The sequence below is a fragment of the Papaver somniferum genome, chromosome 7 (assembly GCF_003573695.1).
Source record: "Papaver somniferum cultivar HN1 chromosome 7, ASM357369v1, whole genome shotgun sequence".
NCBI classification, from domain to species: domain Eukaryota; kingdom Viridiplantae; phylum Streptophyta; class Magnoliopsida; order Ranunculales; family Papaveraceae; genus Papaver; species Papaver somniferum.
The window spans coordinates 66,468,856-66,482,919 of NC_039364.1; the positions used below are offsets into that span (position 1 = coordinate 66,468,856).

At 35.4% G+C, this 14,064-nt stretch overlaps 1 protein-coding gene and 1 long non-coding RNA gene across 2 annotated transcripts; both read left to right on the forward strand.

The window, feature by feature from the left end:
- The first annotated feature begins 9,319 nt into the window (after window positions 1–9,319).
- On the forward strand, window positions 9,320–11,428 carry LOC113297524 (heavy metal-associated isoprenylated plant protein 9-like). The gene is made up of 5 exons (XM_026546016.1): window positions 9,320–9,502; window positions 9,590–9,782; window positions 9,884–10,056; window positions 10,190–10,280; window positions 10,759–11,428. The coding sequence occupies exons 1-5, from the start codon at window positions 9,482–9,484 to the stop codon at window positions 11,301–11,303; spliced, it is 1,023 nt and encodes a 340-aa protein (XP_026401801.1). The 5' UTR covers window positions 9,320–9,481; the 3' UTR covers window positions 11,304–11,428.
- Window positions 11,429–12,998: 1,570 nt separating this feature from the next.
- Window positions 12,999–13,580, forward strand: LOC113293846. The gene is made up of 2 exons (XR_003332611.1): window positions 12,999–13,076; window positions 13,188–13,580. It is a non-coding gene; the product is annotated as an uncharacterized LOC113293846 (long non-coding RNA).
- The last annotated feature ends 484 nt before the right edge of the window (window positions 13,581–14,064 follow it).

Genomic DNA, 14,064 nt, shown 5'->3' on the forward strand with positions numbered 1-14,064 from the left:
AAAAAGTTGCTCAACTTGTTGCTAGGTTGCCCTCTATCGACATTGTACCTTGTACTGGCCAGGATCGTTTCACTGTTCCTTTTAATTTAAACCTCTCCCCGGGGAACAAAAATAAAAACTAAAACCCTAATTTAAAACCTTATTCAGTTTGACATTCGAAAATAGTTGTAAAGAAATCTAAAGAGGTTAGCTTACTTGGTTATACGGATTAGAGATTTTCTCCAATACTTTCTAATTCATTTCGACATGATTAACAATTCCTCTATGTAACTACTTTTTGAAGGAGATGATAGAATCAATTTGAAGATATTAGGTTGCAAGATCCACCAGAGGAGGAATTCACATCTGCTGATCTTGGACCAAATATGGAGCACGGTGATGATGTAGCACTTATTCCATATGATAGAGGTGACTCATTTATAATTGGTGAGTGTTCTATCGCAGAATGTCCAACTCGATTTCATATTGAAAAAGGAAGAAAACGTACCAGAGGGAGTTTGACTAGTTACAATAGTGATAAATATCTTGAATATCTGCTGTAAGTGAGCCTCCTGTTTTCTCTTTGTGTTTTTGTTAACTACAGAGCATTTTCTTTCAATGATTATTATAGCATTTTCTTTCAATGACTTGCATTTCGAAAGAAAGATTTAAGACGTCACAATTGAATGGGCAAGCATGTTGGTTTTAACATGTTTACCTAGTTCGGCACTAAAGGTCTCAGGAAACTGACAGTGTGTATCCCTTTGACATTCATTTATACGATAATTTGTCTTTACAGTACTTCATAGGAGACTGTTGTTATGAAAGAATATATATTTTATTGGTTTTGGATTTTCGAATTTTAGAGCTTATAACTGCATGCTAAAGAATATTGAGTGTTACCAGACATTCTTCCCTTATGTCAAGAGAGAAGTCTTTCGTGTTGGTCTTTTCGGGAAAATATTATCTTCACATATGATAGATGCTCTACTTGATTTAACGGGTCAGTGGTCTGCAGATACTGGTGCTCATTTGGTCCTGAAAACTATGGAAAGGGCGGAGAAATATTGCCTAGCAGGAGATATCGGATAAACACTAGAAATCGAGCTGCTAGACCTTAATCAATGAGGGGATGTACTTGCCATTTCATAGTGAAGTGTTTATATGCTCGTCCATCAACTGCACTACTTATATACAATGATAGATGTCAACATGTGAACAAGTCTGGATTTGTTTGCCATGCCCACTAGAGCGACATGCTATAGGTCCTGGTGCAAAAACAGTTCCGTATATTTGTGATGAAATCCAACAACAAACGATGGCATTGATCTATTTGGGCATCCCTGAGGAGAATATATTGCAGAATCACATGAAAGTTTTCAATGCTACTGCGGTTCGAATTACAAAGTTAGTATGTCTGCATCAGAGTATGTCCGTAAAATGGGGTTGATTATCAGATGGTCAACACATGAGTTGGATCTGGATGATCAAGTTAGCATCAGATTGTGGGTAGAGAAGAATGAGGAAACAACTTTTATATACCAAGATGCGTCAGATACTGATTCATTCATCTTAGGGATTCAGACAGAGTGGCAGTTGCAACAAATGATTCGTTTTGCTGCTGATTTATCATTTGGTATCAAGAAGCTAAAGGTAGGGAGTAAAAATATGCAGTTTGTTTACAATGCCCAGGTATCAATATGAGCTTATGATCAGATCTTTTATTGCTTTTATTATTGTTCTGGCAGTATCCTTTGTGTATGCTTCTTGTGTTTGACTCAAGACATCATGCCCTTCCAGTTGCTTGGGTCATAACACGTAGCTTTGCCAAGCAAGATGTCTCCAAATGGACGAAAGAGCTTGTTGACCGAGCTCGTTCAATCGATGCTGCTTGGAAGATCAATGCGTTTATGGTTGATGATGCGGCTGCAGAGGTGGATCCAATCAGGCAAGATTTTTAAGTTTTTACTCGTGTACCCTATGCTGTATTATGGAGCTGTGGCGCTCGTCATACATTATTTTCCAACTATAAAACCTAATTTAGACGGTATATTACTCGTTAGACAATAAATGGGGCTTTAATCTCAGTGAAAGAAGTGAGCACAGGATAATAATGAACCTCTACTTAGATTTTGGGGTTTAGGTTGGTAAATTAGGTCGTCTAAGTACCAGAACTCCCACTTTGGCGCCTAAGCTATGCCTAGGTGGCGCCTTATTATACACCTCTGCACTATCTTACATTTGGTAGAGCTTACATTTAAAGCCCTCTCCCTTGTATGAGGGATGGTTACGAAAATTGCCGACTTTTCATGTGATCATGTGACCTCTTGTTACTGGTGGATATATTTGTAAAACACTTTCTGACTATGGATGAGAATATTTTCAGCTCAATAATGATTACAGATACTGCGCCATCTAAGCCTTTGGTTCTGTTTCTTTCGATTACATGCAGTTAGGTAGCTCCAATCTTAAGGGAAAGTTGAATTCATTGTCAGGACGGTATGCAGTTTCTTGGTCTGGGTCTGGTAGTCAGCTGATCCATTATGTCCTAGTAGTACTAAGGTGAGTCCATGAATGTTCCAAAGGGTTTCAACTGGGAAAATCATCAATTGGCTCCATGGAACTACCCAAACGTGCTACTTCTGGTAGTAACAGCTTCGACATAAGAATTATGAATCAACTCTTGAAGGCATAGAAGGAATGAATTTTGACAACTTTGAGAGGGACAAATCTCACTGTTACCCCTTGTTGCTGCTTATGGTAAACTTCACTCGTATTCTCTCTCCTGTGTAAATTATAAACTTTACGACCTTTTTCTCTAATTTGGAATTGCAATTTATACCGAAAGGAAGTTATGTGGTCGAAAGAAGCTGCAGTGTAGAATCTGAAGTAGACAATGGAGAACGCTGGTTGGTGTGAAAAGAGCTGCAAAAGATAATAAAAGAAGATCATTTGAAGGGTATAAATACAACTCTTATGTGGTTGTGACTTGTGACCAACTGGGTATAAATAGAACTCCAACATGTTGGTACAAGGTGCAAGTTTTGGGCAAAGCCTAGGTACCAAATGACAAAAACCCTGTTTTTAAATTCGCAAGTCTACATAAACATCCTTGAACCTCATGTCCCTTGAACCGAAATATAGAATGACGTTCCTGTGAATTTGGTCACCACCACCGTATCCACAGAACAAAATCCCACATAACTCTGAGATATTCTTCCAACTTGTGTTTTATATCTTTTGTGTGAGCTCATCTCATTGCTTTGTCAAGGTTCATTCAGATCCACTAATGGGGTTTGGAAGAAATAGGACACTCTGAATGCCATACTGTGCACTACCATAGCTGCTTAATTTATTAACATGTAAGTCTACGATATGCCGAAAAGCCGAAAAGTCATTGGATGATGATATACCGCCCGTAATTCGAACATCATCAGCATTATCAGCACCAAATTCTATATTTATAAAAGAAAAAAAAAATCTCCAACATGCATGCAGTCATAAATCATGAAGGACACCATTATGTGTGAAAAGGTGAATCGGTCTTACACATGCAAATAAGAGGACTCCAGCAGAGAGGTGGGATAACTTTGGTTTTAAGGCCCCATAATTTCATGCTTTCTTATATCACAAACGTTGAATTTAATCCTGTATGTACACTCTAGCATTCCTAGAATGTAACCCCATGTTATGTCTGACTAGTCACACTAATCCCCACCTCATGATCACTCTTTAGATTTCAAAAGTGATTGTTAGCAGCCAAGTTCAGTCTCATCGCATCCATGCATGATATCATGGGTCTCTCTCCCTCTCCAATCTCTAGGAATGTTTTGCCATTTAGAAGATATGCCATGTTATATTTCTTCATAGGGTTTGAAACTGGAAACATAACTTTCGACAAGAAATACGTACATAGGAAGAAAGAGAAGGTGAACAAACCCCCAAACCACATTGCTCGTGCATTCATCCAGGTCATCAGAGTTTCGATTTAGGTTACCTAGAAAAAAACTCTAGAACTTGTTATATTGATTCTTTGTTCCGATCTAATCTTGGTTAAGGTTCTATTCAATAAAAAACTTGTTTTCCAGCGGTAGAGATTATAGTGAGAAAGCAAAGTACACTTAGTCACCTCCTAAACTCAAGTCATTCCTTAGGAGGAATTTAGGGTTCTTTGATAGACCACACCAGATGTTAGACGGCTTTTCACAGTTTATGTCACGCACTCTTTCTTCATTTTCACTTATAGTCTTTGGACAAGAAAAAGAAATGCAGAGAATTGTGTGGTTGCTAATTACGTTAGGTTTCCTTGAATGCACGTAAAAAATGTACTACCACTAAAGATATCAAAAGCTTACGATCCGCCACCTACGCATATAGGTGGAATCATATAGTGATCCAATAAGTGCTCGACAAATGTCAGTTTCCAATTTTATCATTGCTTACTAACTGCGATTAGTATTTTAATATAAAAATAATTAGTCTTTAAAGGAAAAAGTTAAAGTTTAATGGCTAGTTTAATGCGACTAAACTTTTTTTTCCTCCTTGTACTAGACAAAGCAAGTACGTGTTGATTCTTTTCATGCTTTTCTAATCGTTCATCTAAATATAATTTCATCTAATCATCTCTAATTAGAATCTCTTAAACCGACCAATTCAATCTGTTAGTATTAATAGATCGTAATCTAGTCAACCTAACTTCATTTTAAAGTTTTCTCTTTTTGTTCTAAGTGGCAATTCCAACTTCAAAAGAAATATCAACAGCAATGTGGTGGTTGAAATTAAGTTTTAGGTTCTTCGTGATTCTGATTTGGTGGTTGAGAATTATGGATTTTTGTTTGATCCCCACAGTTTTAATCAGGTGGTATAATTTTTGTTGCATTCAGGTTGTCCACATTGCTGACTCATCTACATGTTTGCATGACTCGGTTAGATCTATTAGTCAAAGAAAAAGACCAACTCTTTAAGCTTAGATTTTTCTCTTGTTTGCATATACTTAGGGACCCTGGATGTCTTTTTCCTTATCTCAAGACATCGACGTATGAAAATGTAAACGCCTATTCCTAATCCTAAACGGAATGTAACGACACAGGGGTTAATAAAGCAGTTCTTTCGTAGGCTTGTTTTCTTATCCCAGAAGGGAATTCACACCGACTCAATAGTATATGTACAGGTTGATTAAAGCAGATATTGATGGCTATCATCGCGAGTACGAGTCGCGCACATAATTTAACAACCATATCTAAATTACCCAAACAGCATATCATTAAGATAAGCTGAACTATATGATAAGAGTATTAATGAAGAAACCACTTAATAGGCATTAAACTAGAATGTATAACCACAAATTTTTTGATCGTAATGGAGTGACTCCATCTCGTTGAGGATGAGTTTGGGTTGATGTTAATGTGTCTAATGACATAGTCAAGCAGTTTCGCAGTTTTATCAAAAATCTAAATTAGTGATAAAAAATTTGTTTTACCAAACAAGGAATGATAAATTGATATGAAAACGTAAGATTGATGATCCATAACGTGTTCCTCACCGAAGGAGGGAGTTTTCCTACGGTACTATTAATTCGTAAGCAAACACAAACCCACGTGAAAGCTGGTTATTTATTTCTTTTTCTGAATGGAAAGCTTGTTAACCTCTGGATTCTTTTTCTTTGTGTGTGTGTGCGCGCGCATATCCCTGAATCTAGACAAGCAAAACCCTTAAAACTTTCACACCCCCACGTTTCATTCCATTTTGATCCCAAGGCGAAGAAAAAAGTCCCCACAAAAATCAATATTCAAAATAGACCATACACCTTTTGATGTGGATTGGCATGTCTCTTCCAGACCGATTGATGATGACTACCTTAACGGGTTGGGATGAGATCCGAACTTGTTACTTGTGGTAGAAGTTTAATGGCTCTGGCTCTTGTTAGTGCTAATGCTGAATTCATTAATGGGATTTTTAACAAACTGTCACACTTGCAAATCCCGATTCAAGAAAGTGCCACCGTTTTTTCCAGAGTTTATTAAATGCCACAACCGTTAGATATTCCGTCAGGGCCCACTAACTCGGTCTATAATCATTGAAAAAGTCAATACAACGTGTCAACATTACCTAACTACCCTTGAATTCGTGTTGGTCCAAACTCGACAATGACTCACACTATTAGGTCGATTTGAATCAGAGATGAAATCTCTGTTGAAATCTCTTTCTCTTTCCTTTCTTCTCTTCCTTCTCCTTCTTCTTTTTCTCCGGCGTTCCAGAGATGAAATCTCTGTTGAGAAAACCTTGCAGAAAATTAGTGAAACCAATCAACCGAGTGTGGTGCTGATGAGTTCATAGTTAGGTTTGGTTAGAATCCACGATTGAGTTGAAGTGAAGTGTTTCTGTGAAGGTTAGAGTTTGATGTTGAGTTTATTTGGAATTGATAAGCTAAACGGGATGTTAACAGATGAAGATCAAAGGGTTATTGCTAAATTGAAGTTGTAGTATTGTCTTGAAGAAGAATTGAGATGTTAATGAAATTGTGAAGAAATTAGGGTTCCTGAAATGAATTTCGAGATTCAATTAAGGGTGAATAAGAAGGAATTAAAGGATGGGTTGAATAGATTGGAAGATTTTGATGGATGAATTGATTTTGATTGAGAGAATAGAATATTTGGGAATTGAATTAGGGTTGGTTAAGAACTGATGTTGATGGATGAACTGAATTGAGGGTTTAGATGATTAATTGGAGGTGGGTTTGATCTGAATTGAGAGTTACAGTTGGAGACTAGCTTAAGTTCAATAGTTAGAGTTTGTATTTGGAACTCAGATGAATTATGAAGTTATCTGGGATGAACTGGCTGGTGCTTGAGTAAATGAGTTTGAGGTAATTGTTCTTCTCTATGAATTTTGTTTAAGTTATGCAGTTTTGTTGTTGAATTTATGGACTTATCTATAGACAGTGAATTGAGATGGATAAGATGAGTATGGTGGTTATGACATGAAGCCATGATTACAGTTTAGGCTATCAAAATTTAGTTGAACAAACAAATCAAAATGTCGGTAGTAATGGAATCAAGTAGATCTAGTAGATATGCTGCTGATGTTGATTCAAGTTCAAACAAAGTGGGTTCTTGGGGTTCTAAAAACGAAACGGATGTATGTTTGCTCAACCACCAGCATTCTTCTATCCTACTGATGCCTTGCAGTTTGCTAAAATCTAAGTGTATGATTAATTGAATAGAAATGATCCCATCTTTGGAGCCGTGTTAGATTGAAGACATGATAGAGTGAATAAATCAGTTTTATGTGAATTTGATATGCCACCAGCAGAACGCATGTAGGTGTTTGCTGAATTGCTTGAACCACCTGCTTCACTCGAAAATCAACAATCGAGTTCTCGTTGCGGCTGCCTGTTGACTGCCATGGCTGGATGTATTTCTGGAGTGGATGAAGTAGACTACAAGGGTTTTGGAATTCAGTAGAGTTTTGGACAGAGATTTCAAGTCGTGAAAATAGTTCTAAATGAGAACTTGTCGCTGCTGTTTTTAAGGGAGTGGTGTTGTTGGTTATGAAGATACAGAATGAATTTGATGGTGCAATGGAGGCTTGAATCGGTGTTGGTCTAGGCTTGAATCCGTGTTGGTCCAAACTCAGACAATGACTCACACTATTAGGTCGATTTGAATCAGTCCTAGTTAGATGGTTTGGGGGTTAAATGTCTTTTACTAGGGCTGATTTACTGCCACGTAGGCACTAACGACAGTTAACCGTTTTCTCAAAAAAACGGGATGGAAAAGGTCAAATGTGTGGCATTAAATAAACTCTGAAAAAAATGGTGGAATTTTCTTGAACTGCAAATTGGAAGTGTCGCACTTTATTAAAATCCCCATTAATGGATTTAGAGAGGAGGTAGTTTTAGTTATGGTCAATTCTCATTTTAATTGTCAATAATTAATTCTCGAGTAATTCATTTATGAAGAGATGAGGTTTTGTGACGGGGTTGTTTAGGTGGGCGGTCCGTCAAGAACTTTGGATAATCCCGACTTTGAACAGGTTCTCATTTCTCATTCGACTCAAGGTCAGGATGTTGCTCTTATGCGGCCAACTTAGCCGTCTGTACAATGAGAGACCTTGGCTATCAGCTATCTATGGGTCTCATGTTTCCGGTTCGAACATTGAAATATATATAACCCAAATGCTGAAGTAGCTGTTGTATTTGTATTAGTGGTTAACAGGTAATCAATCTATCTATCAACTGCCTTACCCCATTGACACTAGCTAGGCTGTAGTTAACCTGGTACCAATATATTATTGAACGGCACACCTTTTCAGTTCCCCTGAAAATCAATGTTGGTTGTGCCTGCTAGTATTGTTTGATTTCATGTGATTCTTAGTTTCTTACCATTTTGTAGATTAATCTGGTGGTTAGAAATAGATCAGTATTCAAATTCCTTGTTAGATGAAATCAAATTCTTTCTTGGATAAAATATTTCTCTCTCTCACCAACCCATCTCGCTTCTCTTTATAAGTTTATCTACCTCTCCATGTATTTCCTTCCTCCCTCCCTCTGTGATCCATCTCTCTCTAAAACTAATTGTTGGGTGAAATAATTAAAATAAAGAAAAAATCAAATAAGCAAAAGTTATTGATACTTATCTCCTTTATAATGGAATTGATCGATTGACGAAACGAACGAGCTTCTCATATCTCCACAACAGCAATAAGGCAAAACTTTGAAAAAACAGAGTGAGTCACGTGTTCAACACGTTGCCCTTAAGACATTAGCGCCCGGCTACACTCAAGAGTGATGCTATAGCCCTCACAGGACGGATATCTCCAGGATAAAACACCCTACTACACCTACTACTAGCAGATGTAGTAGATGCTCAACTTGAGCTTGGCAACTCCGAAAAAACCGTTAAGGAAAATCGCGAACTCTTAAGAAACACTATAAAATATTTTCCCTTAGGGGTCCCTCTAAAATATAGAGCAACCCCTTTCCAATAAATTTTACAAAAGTATTGAATTTCTTTATATAATGGAATTAAACAATTTAAGAAGTGGAAACTCCACAATGTGGGACTAATAAGTTTATATAGTTTCTTAAAACTACTAAAAATTGGAAACTCCACGACGTGGGACTAAAAAGTTTCATTCACAAAAAAAAATAATAAATTATAAATTTTTATTAAAATTTTAATTTTTTTTTATTAATCGATTTCCAACACAAATCAAAGCGCCTAGGAGTTAGAAAACAAAAAGGAAAAGGAAAAGAAAGATTTCCAACACAAAGAAAGAAATAGGTTCTCTTTATAAGTGGTCTTGCATGTGCTCTTCGGAATCCCATTGTACTTTGTGTTGCCATTAACTAAACAACCCCTCGGGTATCGACTATCTCATTACATCTATATAACCAACTCTGTTTTTCCATTCACTCTCCCTCTTCTCTCTCCCACACTCAGGAATACTAGGTTAACTTGATCAAGGTCTTTCTTAGTTTGTTTGATAACTAGCAAGCACAATGGGTGAAGAAGTTAAACAGGTATAGATTTAAACAGGTCTTTCTCATTTGCTTTCCATTGTTTGAGTTTTAATCTGATTTTTCTAAAATTGTTGCGCATAATTTCAGGAAGAAACTAAGCAAGAAGAGAAACCAGTAGTAGAAGAAGAAAATAAAGAAGAAAAGCCAGCTGAAGAAGAAGAAAAGAAACCAGCTGAGGAAGAACCGCCAAAACCACCTCCCGTTGTTGTTGTTTTACATGTTGACATGCATTGTGTTGGTTGTGCTAAGAAAATAGAGAGATCAATCATGAAATGTAGAGGTAAATTTACTTAATTAATCTATTCAAGTTAACTATTTTAATTATAACTCCTGTAATCTCTTTAGCTAAACATATTTTGCCGTGATTACTAATCATTGCAGGAGTTGAAGCAGTAGCTATAGATATGGGTACAAATCAGATAACAGTGAAAGGAATAGTCGACCCACAAGCATTATGTGTGAGAATACAGAAGAAAACTAAAAGAAGAGCAAAAATAATATCACCATTACCTGCCACCGAAGGAGAACCAATTCCTCAAGTTGTTACTTCACAGGTAATCTATTTTATTTTTTTTTGAAGATTAAATAACTTTAGTATCATTCTTTTTTCTCATTTTTCTGATTTATTAACCCTTTGTTTGTTTAATGTGGTTTAATTTGGTGGTTGATATATGTTCTTAATTTCAGGTTAGTGGACCTATCACTGTTGAACTAAATGTGAATATGCATTGCGAAGCTTGTGCACTTCAACTGAAGAAAAAGATACTTAAAATGAGAGGTAAAATATTATGGGCTTCTTCTCTTTTTCTGATGGAAAATAATATTATTTGTCATTTTGTCTTTAGAAGTAAAAAAGAAACAAGAAAGAGAAAGTCAATTAGATTTTACTACATAGGTCATAATAAGACATCGATCAAAAAAAGAGGTCACAGTAGGACATCTAACGATCAGTACATGCGAACATATCTATATTTGATTCCAGGTGAATTTTCATACTCTGCATTTCAGTGTTACTTGGATATATATATCCACAAATTCAACAAATTGTCTCATCATTACCTGTTTACCTCGTACTACGGAAAGTAAAAACGAAAAGTAAATATTGCATGTAATTCCAAAAGGAAAAGTGGTAATTAATTGAATAAATAGAACAAAAGTAAACTAGGAGACAGGGTTTCATTTTTAAGGAAATGTTTTAATTCAGTATATACTACTGATTTATCTCTAATGATTTCTTTGATGCTTCTGTTTTTCAGGTGTCCAAACAGCAGAAACAGAATTGAGTACTGGCAAGGTAACTGTTACAGGAACAATGGACGCTGAGCGGTTGGTAGATTACGTTTATAGACGGACTAAAAAACAAGCTCGAATTGTGCCACAACCCGAACTCGAACCCGAGCCCTTAAAAGAAGAGGGGAAAAAAGATGAAGGTGGAGAAAAACCAGCAGAAGAAGCAGCGAAGCCGGCCGATGATGAAAAGAAAGAAGAGAATGGTGAAAAGAAACAAGAAGAAGAAAGCGGTGAGAAGAAAGATGAAGAAAAGAAAGAAGATGGTAACAATGGTGAACAAGGACAAAGTAATGAAGAGAAAGGTGGTGGAAATAACGATGAGCAAGTGCACAAGGAAGATGAAATTGTTGAAGCACATCATAATGAAGAAACAATGAAAAAAATGATGTATTATTATCCACCCTACTATCATCCTCCTCCAAGAAATTATCCACCCCTTTATGTCATTGAAAGGGTCCCAGCTCCACAACTATTTAGTGACGAGAATCCAAACGCATGTTGCATTTCATGATTCTGTCACCAATACCAGAAAACTAAGAAGAAAAAAAGCTATTACAAAAAAAAGTTAAAATTGATAATGTTATTATGATTGAGATTATAGTACAGTATATAACAAGTTAAGATAACTTTTACGGGTATCTTTTTATTCTTCAGATAATTAATATATATGGGCCAATCAGAAAATGGAATGGGAATTGCATCGAGTATCATCATATAATAAAGTTCAAATCATATTCCAATGTGTTATTACGATTTTGTTTTGTAGGAATTACCAATAGGTATTATTACAGTGGTCTTAGTTAGTGGCAGGTCCATCCACTAAAGCCCAGTAATTGGAGGTCCATAATAAAAAAAAAAACAACAAAATTGGACCTAAAACTTTATCCCCTGGTCCTGTACACGTGTGGAACATATGAGGACGTATTTTTAAATACCGAAAACACCCTTAAGTATATAAAAGCAATAACCAAATCCTTTTTTTCTTCATTTCCTCGTTCTATTCTTTTTCTTCTTCATTTTCTCATATGTGTTTTGGTGAAGAGCTCCGGCTATGAAGATCTCCCGAGGTATCTTGTAAGTTGATTTACCTATATTGATCTTTAATTATTTTAAGTTTCTTCTTGATTTTATCTTAATCTGAGATCCAAATCTCTTGATTTCATGGAGAAAAATTCAAAATTTAGATTTTAGGGTTCCGAAAAGAGGAATTGAATTCGTTTTTTTTTTGTGTTTACGATCTTCATGCTTGATTCGTTAATTTTTTACTTCAATTTTGGTAAAAATCCTTCAGATCTAGATAGAAAGTCATGTTTTATGTTCATTTCATTAGTAGATATGATGTTTTAATTCCATTTTGTTGGTCTTTGGTTTGTTTTTAGTTTGCTTTTGTGTATTAATCATCAATACGTATATGATGTACTGGTGGTTTTTGATGAAAATAGTCCAGATCTAGTTATAAAATCATGTTTTACGTTCGTTTCGTTTGTAGATCTGGTATTTTAGTTTCATTTTGGTGGCTTTTGGTTTGGTTTCAGTTTGGTTTTGTGTATTAACCATCAGCACGTATATGACGTACCGATTTTTCTGTGTTTACAATGCTTCTATATGTTTGGTTTCAGCTTTTGCTTGTGTATTAAACATCAATACGTATATGACGTATTGTTTTTATGAATCTTGATCGTAATTATTCGATTTTTTGGTTAGATTACGATGGTTTTAACTTATTTGAACTCTCAATTTGATTTTCTTGTTATTTCCGTTCTTTATTTTCTCAAAATCATACTTATTTGTTGTTTCAGGGGTATTATCCATCAGTACATATGTTGCATACTAATACAAACTACTTTTGATTCTATTTTATTCTTAGTTTTATCACTTGTTGTTTGATCCATAAGTACATATCTTCGATACTCAAATAAGATTATCTCGATTCTGTTTTTTTTTTGACAGATTCATTGCATGTAGTTGTTTTTTAGTTCATGAATCAGCAATACATATGTGGCATACTTATACGAACTGCTTTTGATTATGTTTTATTCTTAGTTTTATCACTTGTTGTTGTTTCATCCACAAGTACATATATGCGATACTGAAATAAGACTATCTCGATTCTGTTATTTTTTTTTGCCATGGAGTTGTTTTATATAGTGAATTAACAGTACATATATTAAATACTGAAAAACTGCTTTTTGAATCTGTTTTATACATAGATTTTAGTCAGTTAATTCTTATGATTTTGGCAATGCATATATGGAATACCGAAATAAAATTGAACCATCGTTAGGTAATATTAATTTTGATGTTTGTCATATTACTTGTACTGTCCATTTTTATCTATTATTCATATATGGATTGTTGTTGTGTTTTAATTGTTACATTTTGGTCACATTTACAGGTTCAATATGTCTACTGTTAAGAAGAGTGTTGGCGCTTTGGGAGGACGTGGTCCAATGGGAGTGGAGCACTAGAGAGATCCTGTTTTTTGTAGTATATGAATTTTTACATATATGTAGTGAAAAATTTCATTTTAACCCGTTTCTTTTAAGTACATCATATATGTACTGCTGAATTATATTGTAAAAAACAACTAAAGTAAGTGATGAACTTACGCAAATAATGAGATTTAACCTGCAAGCAGTGTAGCAGAGATGTACCCAAATTATGTAAGCAGTGTAGTAGATATGTACTCAAATTATGTAAGCAGTGTAGCAGATATGTACTCGAATTTGTAAACAGTGTAGCAGATATGTACTCAATATAATGAGCATGTAGACACACATGTTTGGTAGTCGAGGGTACTATGGCCATTTCCATGTTTTAATTAATTTTGGACCTTCGGATAAAAGAAAATTCTGGTAGGACCCTACTATAAATAATTATATGAGCTTAGGACCAAATAGAAAATTTTCCTTTTGTTTTTTGTGCTTGAGCGTTGTGTATTTTCTGGCGATTCTTTTTTCGTGGGTTGTTAATGGTGTATATATTCTGGCGATTCTTTTTTTGTGGGTTGTTAATGGTGTATATATTCTGGCGATTCTTCTTTTAATGGTTAATACTTTTAAGTGGGAAGTGGAGAAGAGGGAAAGCTAGACAAGACAATTGTAAGTTTACTATTTCCAGAGCAGAGAAGTGGAGAAATAGGTCCAGAGCGACTTACGTTAAAGATTACCAAAATAACGCAAAATATTTATATAGAATTACTAATGATAGGAGGAGGAAGTTAGGGGTTCAATCCCCGCCGCCGTAAAGGCTTGTAGTAGATTAGTTGTATA

Coding starts and splice junctions, on each gene's coding strand:
- LOC113297524 (XM_026546016.1), top strand. CDS start 9,482: ATGGGTGAAGAAGTTAAACAG. Junction 9,783..9,883: donor ATCAATCATGAAATGTAGAG/GTAAATTTACTT, acceptor TAATCATTGCAG/GAGTTGAAGCAGTAGCTATA. Junction 10,057..10,189: donor CTCAAGTTGTTACTTCACAG/GTAATCTATTTT, acceptor TCTTAATTTCAG/GTTAGTGGACCTATCACTGT.